This window comes from Falco peregrinus, chromosome 4, assembly GCF_023634155.1.
Source record: "Falco peregrinus isolate bFalPer1 chromosome 4, bFalPer1.pri, whole genome shotgun sequence".
Classification (NCBI taxonomy): domain Eukaryota; kingdom Metazoa; phylum Chordata; class Aves; order Falconiformes; family Falconidae; genus Falco; species Falco peregrinus.
Window position 1 is genome coordinate 52,628,864 of NC_073724.1, and position 17,568 is coordinate 52,646,431.

The 17,568-nt window shown below is 45.0% G+C and overlaps 1 protein-coding gene across 2 annotated transcripts in view; it reads right to left on the reverse strand.

The window, feature by feature from the left end:
• The window catches only part of LONRF2 (LON peptidase N-terminal domain and ring finger 2), a 37,074-nt gene that overhangs the window by 13,633 nt on the left and 5,873 nt on the right, over window positions 1-17,568 (reverse strand). For both annotated transcript variants that reach the window (XM_055802048.1, XM_055802047.1), the window contains exons 2-5: window positions 6,024-6,142; window positions 2,643-2,765; window positions 1,503-1,664; window positions 789-1,014 (exon numbers count right to left, since the gene is read on the reverse strand). In XM_055802048.1, coding sequence (XP_055658023.1) covers window positions 789-1,014; window positions 1,503-1,664; window positions 2,643-2,765; window positions 6,024-6,142 — 630 coding nt within the window. The remainder of the gene's footprint in view (window positions 1-788; window positions 1,015-1,502; window positions 1,665-2,642; window positions 2,766-6,023; window positions 6,143-17,568) is intronic.

Here is a 17,568-nt window from a genome sequence, read left to right on the forward strand (position 1 = left end):
GCAGTTCACAGGGAAGAACAGGGTTTTTCCCTTGACAGCAAAGTGATCAGAAAGTGATCATTTGCAAAAGTGGCAGACCGACAGCAGCGCTTGAGGACTTTTAACATCAAGGCAGAAGTCAGATTTGAGGAAGAAGCGTAGGTTTTTGTTTTCAAGGGAAAAAATGTACACTAGTACAGCTGCATTTTTGACATCCTTTTTAACCTATTATTTCATGACTCAGTGCAACATACTGCCTTCAGCATTTTTATACCGAGTACTAAACCCACTTTGGAGGTCTTTGTTAGAAGCTTGAGAGGCATACCAATTGTAAGCACAGCTATCAAGTGACAGAAAACTGGGGGGGGGGCTTATTACCCTTTAAAAGACTTCTTTGTTTGCTTGGAAAATTTCATTTAAATTTGCATGTAACTGTTTCTGATGCCTGTTAAAAGATTAGTTTCCAGGCTTACTGCATCTTTCCTTCATATAGAAAGACAATAAAGTTCAGCTATACCTCTCAGACCTAGAAAATGGAAACGGCACTGGCAACACAAAGACTAAACTGTTAGTGGATTACACATTGGAAAGGGCCCATTTGAGAAAAGAAAAACAGTGTTCCTTGAATTTATTGAAACTGCTCTGGAATAAGACTAATAGGCTGTTACAGCAGAAACAAACACAGACAAAATATTATTTCAATCACTGTATGGAATGTTTCACTGACACCTATGAAAAAGGAGGAAGAAAAAAGTTTATCGTTTTTCAGTATATGCAAAAGAAATCCCCTTTTAAGCTACAACACAAACCTTTTCTAGGAATTTTACTGGGGACATCCAAGCTTTGTAAATCCCTCATATCACTGGACAGCTTTCTTTTTAAGCCAACCCCAGGTAAACTGGAGAGAATAGCTCCCAAAGACTTCTTATTGTCTTCAAAATACAGATCCAGAACATGATGTGAAACAGGAGAATCAGTGCTTCTAAATACATCAGATTCTTGGGACGGGGTTTTTGTTAACCTGAACACAGTATCCTAAAAAAATTAAGAACAGTTATATACAGCATGAGACAATTTTGCTTTGTTTTTTCTATTAGTTGTATATATCAGCAATAGATCAATGTGCCCACAATGAACTTAGCAAGGGAGAAAGGTCCGTATCAGAGAAGTCCACTCTCCAGTTGCATGAAATAAGGCCAGTTTTCTCCCTACAGCTCCTGTCTCTAGAAATTACGTTCCTGTCATACTAAAATCCTGAGTGGGGGGAAAAAAAAAAAACCAATGCCCACAAATATAACCCATCCCCACATGAAGGTATGAAGGTATCACATTGTTTTCTGAAGAGTTTCATTCTCTTATTCTTCTGAGAAAGTACATCCCAAGAAGAGATCCAACAGCAATGGAGACAACAGGCTTACCATGAAAGTAAATGCCTACATGAGCATGGACAAAGACAGTGTCACACAGATCAGAGAGATCCTTGCGTTATTTGTGGTATTTATGTTGAACACTTTTTACTTTACCTTTGAGGACCCAGCAACAGAGCTATCTTCCACAGCTGACTGTGTGTTTATGCTACTCAGAAATGCAGGTTTCAATCTTGTATGGGATGTTCGACTAGAGAAAGGTGCTGTTAGACTATCATGCACATTTTCAAAGGCTGGGAAAAACATCTCACACATTATCTAGTCAATTAAAGAAGAAAAAAGTAATTACGACACAGGCATTTATGTTTGTACAAATACAGATATACAAACTTGACAGCTTCTGAAAGCAAAGAAGCTTGCAACAACCAGGACATCCTGCATTCCCCAGTGCCCACAGGAAACTGGAATGGCAGTTGTCCCCCCCACCAACAATCACAGACACATCCCAAGGTGCTCTTCTGGTGTCTACCTCCCTCCCTGAAGGCTTCTTCTCCCCAGGAACATCCAGAGTGGCAGTCTGTTGCATCCTTCTCCTGTCCCTACCTGTCTCCACTCTGACCCTCAGACCCCTGCCTCCTTAAGTCTTCAGACCATGCTCTCCTACCAAAACCATTTAACAGAGATGTGTTTAAGCTCTCCTCATGCCCTGCATCCAAGCAGATTTCACCCCCAGCTAAAAGCTAAGAGCCCATTCCCCCTCTCACCAGTGAGGCAAGTGCCTAGCCAAATTCCTGCTTCTTTTTATAAGCTGCTGCCTGTATGGACAGTCATGGAGAACTTCACCATGGCTGGTTAGCACCAAGTGCATCTAACTTCCCAAAGGGACAAACAACTACACAGAGACTGCAGAATTCTTCCAGGATAGGGCAGCATACAGCTCCCCCTTTCTCAACCTTCTGTCCCACTTCACACTTAAAAGGGATTTTCTAATAGGCACTAAAACTAGCAGCCTCCACACGTACTCAAATCTGGCCAACATACTGCAAGTGTTATTTACAAATAACAGCAGCCAAACCTACAGATTTGCAGTGAAATTCATGAATACACAATCTCTCTGGTTGAGGCATCAGCCAAACCCAAGCAGCGCCTTGTACAGAATAAAGCTAATAAGGTTTATTGGAGAGTCTACTGAATCAAATTATCCTTTAGCTGTTTAGTACCACCTGAAATGACACAAACTTTACTTGGCTAGAGCAACAAGACAGCCCAGAAGTGGGCATCAAATACATCGTATACCTTTTGGGCTTCTTTCTTCATTGAGCTCCATTCAGGATTTAAGGCAACACAGTAGAGAAACTCCTTCAATGCTTCCTCAGTCCTTTCCAATCCAGAAAGAGCTTTTGCTTTCACATAATGGCCCTGTTCACAAGAAGGAAACATTCAAATCTAGAGATCATTTCTGAAGTGGCAGGAAGTCACCAGCAAACAAACTTGGAAGTTCATGCCATTCTACAGGTGAAGAGTAAGCTTTTTAGGTAACATCTTTGACACATGCAACTGAAGTCAGTCAGTCCCTTTGGCTGAAAGAAGATCCCCCAGGAATCCACTGCTGCATCACCTCCTGCCAAAGACACCGCTCTTTTCCTCACAGGGGACCCAATGCAGAACAGGGAGAGATATCTGTCTCCCCAGGGACCAAAACTACTACATATGCCACTGGGCTTGATACCCCAGAGAATGGTTTCACATACCAGGGCAAACTTAACAGTAGTGAAGCTGCACGGAAAGGCAGTGGGGCAAGGGCAGGCTGGAGGGAGCAGCTGAGTGAACAAAACATTTTAGGTTCAGGCCACTCTCCTCCTGGGTGTCTTACTGGGACAGAGATTATTTTTCACCTATTTTGTTTGGCTAGAGAAGACCAACGACATTAAGAATTTAGGGCAACTTACCAATGTTTAACCTGAAACCTTTTAGCCCACCCTACCTCTCCCATGTCCTAGAGTAACACGTGCGTGGCCAACAGGTATGGTAGTCAGCCTGAGGACACATCCTACTTGACTTATTACTAGTAGCACGAGAGGAATGCCTCACCTCTGAACTTCCCCACAGATACCAAATTGCAGTTCAATTCTGACTCTGGAAACTACCTCCTTAACACTGAAAAGAAAATCAAGTGTGCATTTAAACATCTGCCTCTTGCTTATTAGACAGAAGCATGCTCTGCAAGCCCACCTCTGATCCACACTAATATCTTTAGGCTGTGCTGAAAGTACAATTTCACTAGACCTAGAGAATAGTTAGATAAGCAGATACAGTTTTCTATCCTTCGTACTAAATGCTATAAGATCCAGTATCACACAATCTTCCTGAGCAGAGGGTTCCCTCACTCTTTCAATATAGCCCTTCAAGCTGAGGCCTGCCAAGATCTTTACCTTTCTACGGTCAGGAAGGAGGTTTGTACCAAAAGCAAGTAACAGGCACTGTGTAGGACACATTAACTAACCTATGTTATTTGGTGACCTTAACAAGAAGCCTCAACACACAATCTCTCAAGGTAAAATACTTTCTTCTGAATGCAGACAAGAACAGAGGTACTGTGAGGCCTGACCATGACCTTACTATTTTGATGCTTGCACAGTCTCTGTAAAAGCTTTTCAGAGAGGTCCTAACATGCCTGACAGTCATCAAGACTACTCCACTGCACTGGGGAGGCTGCAAGGCTGTCTGGCCGTGTCCTGTAGGGCCACAAAAGCAATTTCCCTAACCAAGCTGCAATGGAAGACTGAGCTGGGCTGTCAATGGACAAAATACCTAAAGATCCAACACCAGAAGTTAGGCTGAGGGACTAGAGGCCCCTACGCTTCAAAGACTACTGCTGCCACCCTCTCTTTCCTATTTTCACATGGCCCTGACAAGCGGATTGAAGGGTAAGGTACAGGCAGGACCTTGTGCAGCAGACAGGAGGGCATCTGCTTCTATCTGCCACATAAAAGTACAACTGGAAACTTCTCCCCACCTCCTGGCAGAGAATCCAAGGACCTGCTTTTCATAGCAACTGAAAAGAAACAACTTGTCTGTTGCTCTAATGCCTACAGGGGACCCAAGAGCTTCACTAATAACTCAGCGAGCCATTACATTTCACTTATCAATAAACCAGAAGGTACTAGTAGGTGAACACCTGCCTCTCAGGAGCTTCTCTCAGAATGAGTTTAATTTTAGTCTATTTTTAATTTTAACTACACAGCACATGTTTCTGCCACTGGAGGAGATGCCGCAAGATCAAAACAAAGCAGATGACCAGAATTCCTGAAGAACATTGATTCTGGATCAGCAGAGTTTATGTGGTAGTTTTCTCACACACAGGCAAGAGCAAGTGAAATGCGTCTGTGAAGCTGCTTGTTATGCCATAATGATAAATCTAATTTTCAATTAGCATTCTTCAGAGATGTGATTAACAAAATCTTTATCTGCCTACAACTGACATGCATCACATTTCCATGGATTCAAGGCAAACTGAGAACATGCTTCAAGAAAACATCTGAACAGGCATAATTCATCTTTTTCCCTCTGCAGAGAAACCCAGCCAACACCACCCAAGATTGATTCCTGACTTGATGAGAAACGATCCTAGACAAAAGCAAATCAGAGGCAGGGGGAAGATTACAAACTCTCTTCAAATAAGAAAGCATTTAACGGGTTAGTCAGATAGCCTTCAGAGACAAGCATCTAACTTGCCAGAAACTAGATGCTTCAGACAACACCTCTCTGCTAGCCCCAACATCTTCCCCAACTAGCAACAAAGAGCTAGCTGCAGCCCTCTGTGCTGAGGCAGGCGACTGAGGGGTTTCATGCACACAGTCTTCACAGGGAAGCCAAGGTCTGCCCGAAATCCTTCTCCAGCTCCCCATGCTACCCTCTCTCCAGGCAGCACCTATCGGCTTTACCCAGTCAAACCTGTGCTGCAGTAGTTTTGCTACTGATGGGCGAGGGATCAACTGGAGGTGTAATCCTAGGTGAGGCAAGCTGTCGGACACCTAGTCTAGCCTCAGGCGGTAACAATGGGTACCACGTGCTTCTCCCATTTCTCTCTCATAATATCATTTCTGATGCTTGCTTCAGACTGCCTACAAACCAGTGCTCCTTGTAGCACTTCCTTTCATTATGAAAAAAAAAATCCCAACCCCCTCTATGAATCACCATGACGCAGACAGAAGTCACAGATATGAAGTCTTAGTATTAAAGCAGGAAAAAAAAAAATCCTTATACAGTCTGAGGTGCTCCTCAGAAAGACACATTGGCCAGCAGGCTGTTAAAGCCACCCACTGTGTGGGACAAGCCATTCCAGAGGGACCTGCAGGGCCATCCCAGGCTGCCAGAGCCTTAAGGACCCAACTCTGCTGCCAAGCTGCATTGCCAGCCCTAACGGATCAATGGGCACCAGCACAAACCAAACCACATCACCAGCTGCCCACCACTGAAGTCTCACCAGCTGGAGACACACTAAGGACCTTCCAGACTTGTCCTATGAAGAACTTAATTCCCAGTAGGCATTTCCAGCCCTGTTCATACTGTCATGTTCTTCCAACAACATCCCGAGCAGCACTGTCCCCACCACAGAGAGAAGCCCTGAGAACAAGCAGTTTTCGTTTGGGTCTTTATGACATGCAAGCACCATACCGCAGGCCAGTGGGGTTTGTTTCGGCAGAGGACGTCCGCGTCGTGAAGTGCTTGCTGGTAGTTTTTCATCAACGTACAGAGTTCCGCTCGCTGTGCTATAAGTGAACACTTACAAGGAGCTGGAAAACAAAAATGGTTGCAAGGAGCTCCATTAGAAGAAGTACTAGGACATGGTACAACACAAGTAACCTACTTTCCAGCCAGAGTAACTTCAGCACTACTGCACAGCAGTTACATTTATACTATCCTAAAATAGAAAAAAAGGCGATTTCTTCCTTCCTTCTTAAAATATATTCCTCTCAGCCTGGAAGCAGCCTCTGCATTTTTATCTAGCAGGACAGATTTCATCTTTTACATACAGGATGCTCTTTCCCTCATCTTGCTCATAGGACACTTAAAAAAAAAAAACTCCTCACAAGTGCTTCTCCCCCTAGTGTGACTTGGCTTTGCTTCAAAGAAATCACCAACGCAGGACTTGGGCTAAAGCATTCCTGTAAGCTTCGCTTTTTTTTTTTTTTTGAAAAATTTTAAAGAAAAATGTATGCGGCCTTCGTATTTCATATCCACTTGCCACCTGTGTACCTTCGCCCTCCTCCTCAGGGCAGGCAAACCTCTCACGATCACACACATTGCCTCAGTACCCACACATTCATGAACCATTCAGTTTGCATGGACTATGAACATCTCAAGCATTACTATTCCATCCTTTCCTAATGTCTCTGTAACACATTTTAAGATTGAAATCTTCCTCCAGCATAAAATGTCATAGAACCAGAAAGAAACTTCAGCTGATCCATGCTCAGCTTGTCCACCAGGACCTCCAGGTCTTTTCTGCAGCACTGCTGTCCAGCCCACCCCGCCCTGTTGCACAGGATTACTGTCCCAGGCATGCTTGCCTTTGCTGAAGTAGGCAAGACTGGTCAGCCCATGCCCCAGGGCGTTGGTCTAAATGCAGTTCTGTCCTCCAGCACATCAAACACTTCTTCCATCCCCAGTTTGGTGTCAGGAACAAACTTGCTGACAGTGCACTCTGCCCACTCGTGGAGGTTGTTAATAAGGTGTTGAACTGCGTCAGTCCCATTACCAACACCTGAGCAATGCCACTGGTAGACATCCACCCAGTAGCAAGCCACTAACCACCACCCCATGCCCCTAATGGTCCAGCCAGTTCTCCACTCCTTCCACCTCTACCTCCCCAGCTTGGCCAGGAGGATGCTGTGGCAGACTGCATCAGCAGCCTTGCAAAAAAACACACTAAGCCCTAGGCAATGTTCCGCCTTCATCCACTAAAGGAAATCTCTTCAGAGACGAGATTTAGGTGTGATTTGTTGTCGGTCAGTCTTTATCTTCCTGTGCTAGGAAAGACCCCCAGAGGGCTGGAAGCTGGCTGCTGGAGGGTGGCAGCTAAGTGCAGTAACCCTTACCCAAACATGAGCTGGTTAAAAACGTATTAAATGGCATCTAACTTCAAAAAAGCTTCAAGGTGTGCTGAGAAACGGTACTGCCTCATTTCTACAAATTTTAAACTTCACCTCTAAGCTAGCTCTCTCCAGACTTCTTCTCCAAGCATCACCTCCTGCATGTCCCTATGCAGGGCTCCTGTCTCCGTACCTCTCCTGTTCTCTCTGTCCTCCTATGGCTCACTGTTTGCACCTTGCCTTAGCATGAGCACCCTAAACATGTCCTCAGTAAGAGCATGTGCCCATGAAAAGCCTAGGCACACACATGCACGGACACACAGAACAATCACATAACTGCTGCAGGTGCCACCATTCATTAAGGTCAAGTGCCAACCAGAAGGGATGGCCCAAAATCACATCCCCCTACCGCCTCCTTCCCTCCCTTCAACTGATGCTACCGCTCATGCGGCAAACCAGGCTTGTGTGGTTACACAGAGAACCAGAGCAAGCAATCAACTGACTGAGAGCTAATCCAATAAAAACAAATAAATAAAAAGGTTTAAGAGGATCAGTTTCCCCTCAACTGGTTCACTGTACAACCATGCAAACACGAGTGCCAGGACAAGGGATGAGAAGGAAAGGAGCAGCAAGGACTGTTGCCTTTTTTGGCTGTAGCATGGACTGATGCCAGATGTACTAATTGCAGAATGACATACCAGGGATGATGCTGCTCCACTGGTCCCAAAGAGTGACGGCTAGAGACTACACCTAAAATAAGGAGCTCTGCAAAAGCTAGCTCACACTGTAGGTTTCTGTGTGGGTTTTGTTTTTGTCTTTGATTGTTTTTTTAACTATTACTACAGCAGTCTGCACGTGTGATCTACGTTTCTAGCTGATAATTGTTTTCAATCAATTTCACTTGCAGTCTTTTTAAGAATTAACCCAAGAGCTTCAGAAGCAAGCTTTTTCTTTTAGTAGACGTTGAAATACAAAATCATTTAAATTTAGCTATCTCTTAAACCATCTGTGTTTTCTGTTTGTATTAAATATGAATGCATACTCTGTATTTCTACCATCGTGTCTGCTGCAGAGTATTGCTGCGGACCATACTGAGGAGGATAGACATGGTAAGGACGGAGCACTGGGTGGGGTATTTTTTGGCACCATCGGGGAAAGGAAGCAGTGCAAGATTAGGGGACAGGCAAGCCAGCTTCCTGCGCTTCTGTTCACTACTGCACATGTCAGCCATGCTCATGCTTCCTAGTGCTTTTCAGCACACAGTTCAGCACAGTTCATACATTCAGCAGACCCACAGAGAGACCAGCTTCATCAGCTCTTTTTCAGGATCTTGTCTCCACTGCAAGTTTTAAGCCAAAAAAAGCCACTGCAGAGCACAACGGTGTGGCAAAGGCTACAAGTCCTCCCCAAGCAAAGTCCAAAGGCTCTCACAACACGAAGGGAAAAATAAGCTACTGAAAAAACCCAACCCCACAGCAAACCAGAAAGCTACATGTACTCAAGGCTTATACCTATTGTTCACTGAGTCTCAATCAGAAAGCATAATAAGGAAGGTGTGGCCCATATTAATGAGTAACTGGTAAGGAATGTTTAGTTAGCCAAGACAGACAGAAAGGGGGTTAAGAAAAAAAAAAACCCAACATACAAACCAAACCCAACAGCTCTGCTAAGGAGAGCAGTATTTATGACACTATAGTGTTAACAGGTTTTCTACAAGGAGATGAAGCAGTTAGACAAGACGCCTTAGCAGTGCCCAGCCACCTCCATTCAAGCTCACCCTACTCAGAGGCACATCAGCACAGACCAAAAGCTCACCAGCTCTGCACCTGACCCACATGTCCCCTTGTCCCCTGCCTCCTGTTGCCGGTGGGACCACCCTGGGAGGGCCCACAGCTGGTCCCAGGGCATGGCTAGATGGACTGAAACCTCACTCTGTCAGCAGAACCATGGCATCGGCTGGCTGGCTCCAACTTACGGTATGTGTTTAAGTGGGAAGAACAAGTGACCATCCAGCTACAGCCTAAATAACTAACTACAGGGTTCCTATAAGCACCGTGATATCGAGTTGTTCCATGCCACCACATGTGCCATGGTGAAAAAAGTCACAGAAGGTGGACAGAGATACTTTGAGGACATAAGAGTTTGCAAATGCTGCTAGGTGCCAGTATACCGTAACTGTCAAGTTTGGGGGGGGGGGGGGGGGGGGGAGGGAAGAGACCACCAAAAACTGTAAGTCACACAATAACCAATAGTTTGTTTTAAAATAATGCACCCATTCTTTTTTTCTGGAGGTAAAAAAAAAAAAATTTTTCTTTAATGAAATGACTTATTATCTCAGGCCAAATTGAAAAAGAAAAGCATAGAAAATTTTACTGTTTCCACAATACCAGCAGATGGCATTTCCTGAATCAAACCCTTCTGGGAGCCTGCAGCTGCACAGCAAAATTTATGTCCTTGTCAGCATCAGGGATCCACTGCTGAGGCTCCAAGGACCTGCAGCTCCAGGCAGCTGGGACGGAGACTTTCAGAGCTACAGGTCCTGGGAGCATTCCCACACAGCTCCCTCCCGCTCAGCCACAATCCCACGGCACCAGACAAACCCACGTCCAAGCAATACCCAGAGTGGAAGGGCTTGGTGGCGCTTTGCCTCCTGGACCCTCCTGCGGACCACCCTGTATTGCCTACCCTGAATGTGGTTATCAACTTGAATTTTCCAGCAGTGTTAACTTTCTGCTCACACCACCTTTGCACTCATCTGCAGATGTTTGGTAGATTGTGCTTTTACTTATGCAGAAGCTAACAGCCAAAATTACTTTTCCAGATATGCCCAAGCATTCATGTTCTTAAAAAAAAAAACAACTATGCTGATCCAGCTCAGAAGGCTGACAGTGCAGAAATCCCCAGAATCTCCTTGTGCCAGGACGGCAATCAAAGCAATTAAGAGGATTCACCAAACCGACCATAGATGACAATAAAAGTTTTACTGTAATAAACTACCACTAAGACTTCTTCCAGGAACTCAGTACAGAAAGAACAAGCTTGAAGTTGCTAGAACTCCCTAATCCTCCTTATCTGACATTATTTCCTAGAAAAGCATGTTTTATTGAAATCTGATTCAATCCTAAGCGTATTTCCTGAACGCACGAGCAGAACTGAAACACCACCATAACAAAAAAACCTTTCAGTCTTGTTAGTAAGTCAGTCTATGCAGGAATTCAGGGAAAATTTTTCCCACATTTTAAATAAATTTCTGCCCCTGGAGAGAGGAGGAAATTTGGCTTGCTTTGTTATGTTATGCATTCAGTTCTGAACAATTCAGTACTGAAACTTTTTCATAAGCTTGAAAAATAATATGAAACATTTATTTTTGAGTATTTTGATTTTGATGAGTAGCATTCCTCAGGGATCCATACTGGGACCAGTGCTGTTCAACATCTCTGTCAGCAACATGGACACTGGGATTGAGGGCACCCTCAGCACGTTTGCCAACACCACCAAGCAGTGTGGTGCGGTCACCAATCTGGAGGAAAGGGAGGCCATCCAGAGGGACACTGACAGGCTTGAGAGGTGGGCCCGTGTGAACCTCATGAAGTTCAATAAGGCCAAGGGCAAGGTCCTGCACATGGGTCGGGACAATCCCAAGCACAAACACAGGCTGGGCAGAGAATGGATTGAGAGCAGCCCTGAGGAAAAAAAACTTAGGGGTGTTGGTGGATGAGAAACTCAACATGGCCCAGCAACATGTGCTTGCAGCCCAGAAAGCCAGCTGTATTCAGGGTTGCAACAAAAGCCACTCAGCCAGCAGGTCGAGGGGGGTGATTCTGCCTCTCTGCTCTGATCTGGTGAGACCCCACCTGCAGTGCTGCATCCACCTCTGGGGCCCCCAGTGTAAGAAGGACCTGGACCTGTTGGACAGAGTCCAGAGGAGAGCCATGAAGACAGTTAGAAGGCTGGAGCACCTCCCCTATGAAGACAGGCTGAGAGAGTTGGGGTTGCTCAGCCTGGAGAAGACAAAGCTCCAGGGAGACCTTATAGCAGCCTTCCAGTACCCAGAGGGGGCCTACAGGAAAGCTGGAGGGGGACATTTTACAAGGGCAGGCAGTGCTAGGGCATTGGGGAATGGCTTTAAGCTGAAAGAGGGTAGATTTAGATTAGCTATAAAGGAAGAAATTCTACACTCTGAGGGTGGTGAGGCACTGGAACAGGTTTCCCAGAGAAGCTGTGGATGCCCCATCCCTGGAAGTGTTCAAGGCCAGGCTGGATGGGGCTCTGAGCAACCTGGTCTAGTGTGAAGGTGCCCCTGCCCATGGCAGGGGACTTGGAACTAGATGATCTTTAAGGTCCTTTCCAACCAGACCATTCTATGATTTCAGTGAAAAATGAGCAAGATTTAGTCATCAACTGAATAGCAAGCTAGTTTCTCTCCTCCAGATTGCATGCAAGCATGAGAAGTCTGCACACACAAAAAAATGGATGGACAGGGGTTGTTTGGTGTAGGATGGGAGGGAAGGGTGGTAAAGGAAGGAGTACACTTGATAAAATAATTAACAGAAGCAGTAAAGACATTCAGGACATTCAAATAAAACTTCAATCCACAGCAAAAATGAAAACCAGGGTCAGCTTCCCAGAACTGATGAAGAGGGACAATGATCATGATGGCATACTTGCAGCCAGCAAGCCCATCTTTTCTCACTTATCAGTCCACCTTAATTGGATTAATAACTAGATTTAAAAAATATTAATATTTTCTCTAATATTATGGCTTTTCCTCCCTGCATTTACATCACTCGCAGTCTTCAGGAGGTAAAGTAACTGAAGACCTCAGAAGAAGCATGCAAGAGGTTTTAGTGCATAGAAGGATGCAAGAAAAGATGCCTCTTCCTCCATAAGCCCACTCTTGCAACCAAGCACCCTTCTACCGTGACTACAAAGCAGGCACTCATGAACAGTACTCTGCAGTGAAACATAACACCTATTTCCACTGGGTGACCAACACTGGCAGACACAGCAACACAGAAGTTTAGAGGCTCTTGAAATAGGCTGCAGTAAGGAGGAGCAGCACCACAGGGTACCAGCATCCTCCATCAGAGCCTGCACCACCAGGCAGCAGCTGGTTTGCGCGTGCAAAGGCTGCCTCCTTCATCCACAGCCACACTGCCAACAGCCAATGTTACAAGAAACATCACTTCGTCTGATGGAATCTCTCCTCCATCAAACTTTTTTTTTTTAATCTTCATGCAGGTGTGAAGTATTTTTTCTTCATGGTTTTCTTTGTTCAGAAGGGCCCATTGCAAATTTCAAAAAGCCACCCCAAGCCAAAGTTTTCTCCCCCATCACCTCCACAGGGAAGGCAATTCAGACACGACCAGAGCGCCCCAGTATGGCTCATTTGCACTAAGCAGCTACAGAACTGGTCTGTACCTTACTGGGGATTTCACCCCTACACACAACCTAAGCACACAGCACACTGAGATGATAAAGCAGAGACCTGTTTAAACTGGACAAGCTGCAGCCACCACTTCGCTAGCAGAAATGAAGGGGCAATGCTCCCCCTCTTTCCCTCCCACCCAAAGATACAGGACCATCAACCCACTTGCTTCTTTGCCACCCTGCAGCATGCTTACCTACGTGCTCTCTGGTCTGGGGTTAGGGAGACATCAAGAAACTCCCTCGTATTATCACTTTGACTGAAAAGACACTGAATAGTGATAGGACAAGGGCTAATAGCTTTAAACTGAAAGAGGGTAGATTTAGATCAGATTTAAGGAAGAAAATCTTTACTGCGAGGGTGGTGAGACACTGGCACAGGTTTCCCAGAGAAGCTGTGGATGCCCCATCCCTGGAGATGTTCAAGGCCAGGTTGGATGGGGCTCTGAGCAACCTGGTCTAGTGGAAGGGGGGATGAAACCACATGATCGTTAAGGTCCCTTCCAATCCAAACTATTCTATGAAGAACACACCATTTTAAGACCAAACTAACTTCTTTCTAGGCCTCTGTATTTTGCTGTTCAAAAGCCCTGACTGAAGAATAGATTCTTCTGTGTGCTGGACAAAAAGCTTTAGATTACCAGCAGTTTTATTTCAGGCTCAGGAAGTGCTCAGCTAGGAAGCTCCACATGTTATTTAATGCTGGACCGTCATTACCACTAAGCACAGCTAATCACCACTCCCATCATTACTCGGGAGAAACATTTTAAGGGAAGTTATGCGCTACGTGGAAGCAGACCTGCTACAAAGAAGGTGCCGCTAACTTTGTCCTTGCTTTTCTGTTGTACCTCTAGCATCACGAGGCAGTAGCATGTCAGACCACTTCCAGTAACCTACGGTTCACCTTTCATTCCCACAACTGCAGGGCCAACAATAACCTTTTTTACAAACCCATTAAGTGGTGAATTGCATGGTACAGCAGAAGTCCTCAATTCAAGAATGTTTCAGCATAGAGCTAAGCATAATACATTAGATTATTACTCCCTCCTACCCAAATCCTAATCTTTCAAGACTGCTAGATGCACGCTACTCTTCTTAGGCAACATAGCATGAATCAAGACCCCCTTCCCTGTATTTTCAGTTCTACTCTACCGTTTGAGCATTTGGGCACTGCTTCAGGTGACATAACCCAAGTACATCCATGGCCGCTTAGCCCTAGTATAACTATTAAGTACACAAATGTGACTCATCTTCAATGCTTACTAGTTCTCCCAGCATTTAGTTCAGGGTTCAGGCAAGGTTTCCTACCAAAGTCCCAGTCAGAACTGCAGTATCCTCAAACAGCAGGTACAGAGACTGTCCAAAAGCATGATGCCTACAGACTGAAGTATGAAGATTTAAAAAGCAAGCTTCAAAACTGAAACAAAACACCTCAAGAGGTCAACCCCCTGCATGATCTCCAAAGCACCCAAGGAAAAGTCCTGATCCCCCCTAGGAACAGGGAGCTGTGCTCAGTGCACATGAACCTGCAATTGCAAGGAGACTCCAAAGATGCGTGGTGCTTCACAGCCAGGAGGGACCAGCTATGATTATAGTTAACAAGATCATTTTACAGCCACACATTCTATCATAATAGAACTACACCGGTGATTACCTAGTTGCTCACTTTGTCATGATCAGTGTATCAGCTACATTTCTACCAATTACTCTTTAGGTCTCTATAACCTTTTCTTTTTCCAGTTAAAGCTTATCTCAGCCCAGAATTTCTGGCTCTCTGCAAGCTACAAAAAGGATCTTGTTTCTCAGTTATGACCTCACTGCTGCTGTCCTCAAATAAAGGAAATCACTTAATGCATTTATAAAAGAGAAAAGGAGTCATGCAGTACCCTGCTAATTTAAAGATTAGGAAGCACAAGTCAGTTCTATAAATGTCTTCTTCCAAAAGCAAAAGACATTCTGTTATACTTTATCACAGCAGAAGAAAAAATATGCTGTTTGAAGAGACTTCAGACGTTCTGATGTGTAAGTATGGTTTGTTCTCTAGGACTGCTGAAGTAGTTCAATTATTTATAGGAAATTATTCCAAGTTACATACGGGGCGTGGAGCAGAAATACCCTATCTTAACTGGTACATAGCTGTAAGTTACATGAGAAATGTTAACTACTTAAAACCACACCCAAAGACTGTCTACTGTACAGCATGATGCCTTCTCGCCTTTGTGTCTGTGATGGATAAGCCTCCTGTCCACCATGGCCTTACTCTTACAGCCCCCCAAAGCAGATCCTGCAGAAGCAGGCAAAACTTCCAGAGATCCAGCTACAGGATCTGAGCTTCCAACTGCAAGCCCTTTACAAATTAGGAGCAATACGAGCTCCTGCTCTGAAGTACTTGACATGTTTCCAGTGCTGTCACAGATGAAGTATTTACTACTATTTTTCAAGCACTACCTCAGCAAAAAGAAAAATAGATAAATGGGGCGGCAGGGCTGAGGGACAGAAATCTGCAAAGTATTTTCTGTTTAAAAATAGCTCTCAGACTACTGCAACAGTCTCTAGGTAACCTTGACTCCTACTTTTACACATTTTTCTGCCCCTGTAAAAAAGAACAAAGAGCTTTTGGAGGCACGTTTTAAGCAGATTCCAAGAGGCGTTTTTACAAAGGGATGGGAAAGTTCCTTTTTTAGCACAAATCCTCTAGGCAGCAAGCAACTACTATTATTTGTAGCATGAAATTTCAGGAAAACTACCTCTCATTCTTCACTTGGACATCACACTTCCTTTTAGAAGCTACAAAATTAAGTATCTTTCTGATTAATTACCAAATGACTGAACCATTTGCTGTTCCAGCAGTCAGGACAGCTGTCTACTATGACTTTTTTTGTTAATAGCTGGTACAACATCAAAGACTTACTACTTTACTACTGGAAAGCATTCCCAAGACCCTGTGAGGACAACTTGGTCAACCTCTTTTTTTAAGCACATCAGAAAAAGACAACTGACCTTATCTTCTAATAACAATCTTCTAGAAATAAAGTACAAAAGAAGAGACCATTAAAGTGTACTTAATGCACTTAATTCACATATAGGCACATGTGGACATGCTCTAGAGGTTTTCTTTGAACAACGTGACTTCAGTGCAAGCGCACTACTAAGGAGCGCAAGCTCTCAGAATACAGCAGCAGAATTAATAAAATGCATACTGTGGCATCAGTCACCTTTATAAAAAATTGAGCACAGCTTTCTAAAGAGAGGTCAGCAGCTTCCCTTTGCTAACAGGGACCCTTCCTTGCTTCTTCTGAGCTTGACCCACAACTAACAGAAACCCTTCACCTGTCAGGTCTGCAGTAGAATAAGCACCAGGAGGCCATCCCACCAGCCCACCAAGGAATTCAGAAGCATGCATGGAAGGAAAACGTCCCAGCAAATAAATTTCGGGGCACAGCAAAATGCTCGCCCATAGGCATCTTTCTCATGGCTGTAAAGCACTCAGCCCAAATCCAAGAATGTTCAGCTGGAAGTTTACCTTTGCCACGCTCTCCAGGAAGCAGTGCAACCCCACAACCTGTCACACACCTAGCAGGAAAATCCACAGCAGTTGCTCTTGAATCAACTTGCACTGATGATCTGTAGCTTTAACAGCTTGAGAGCCAGCATGGAAGGTGAACAGATGCAGACAGACACACTTTTTATGTGCAACACTGCTAAGTTGTTGGGGTTTTTTTACCTATTATGAGAATTACCAAAATAAAGGGAAGGAAAAGCCAAAGATACACACCAACTACCCACCCAACTAGCCAGTACACCAAGAGTAGTGTAATTGAATTCATTTCCAAAGACACCAATGTGAACAAACAAGCAGAGGAGACAGGACAGGACAAGGTGGCAATGATGGTTTACACATCCTCCGTACCGAGGTCAACCATCCCACTTGCTACACAAGCAAAGCAGTGGCCTCAATCAAGACCAGGAGCATGGAGGCAGCCAAGCCCCTTCCCGCCCAATCTCAATGCTTGACATGGGAGGACAATGAGGGTACAGTGACCCACAGCAGAGGAACCCCCAGCACACTACCTAGAACAGCCCCGTGAGCAAGGCTGGGGTGCAGAAACCAGCACTGACACCATTCTAAGAGGCTCCGTCTGCTTGAGAACAGGCACATTCTGGCCTGAGGCCTCATCCTCACACGCCCAATGCTCCCCCTTTATGACTCTTTCCTACTGCCTCCTGGTCTGCCCTGCCCCCTTAATTCTTATGAAGTAAGAATCTGGAAGGCCCCAGATAAACTTAATGTGGCCACTCAGCACTAATTTATTTTGTGGCCAAGCAATTAATGGAAATTTAAGAGGCCAATTTATGGTGAACACCCGCTGGCATGAGAAGGGAGAAGCCTCTTTCCCCTGAGGTCTGGCCAAGAGAGGCAGATCCTTCTCTTTCCACCAAAGCTCAGGAAAGCTCCTGCATTTTGGTTCTAGCAACACCCCAGCCACCACTCCACGGGCCGGAGATCAGCATGCAGCTCTATACCCCAGGAGATAAGAGACAGAGCATCTCCAGCACCCAGGCGGCATCTCCCTCACCCTGCAGCATGCTACCTCTGACACTGCGTCAGATCTGCTGCTAACTCACCTCTTCTCCTTGGCCTTTCCTGTGCCATCCTTTACCCACTGGAAGTGGGAGATCCATGTAAAGGACTTTGGAAG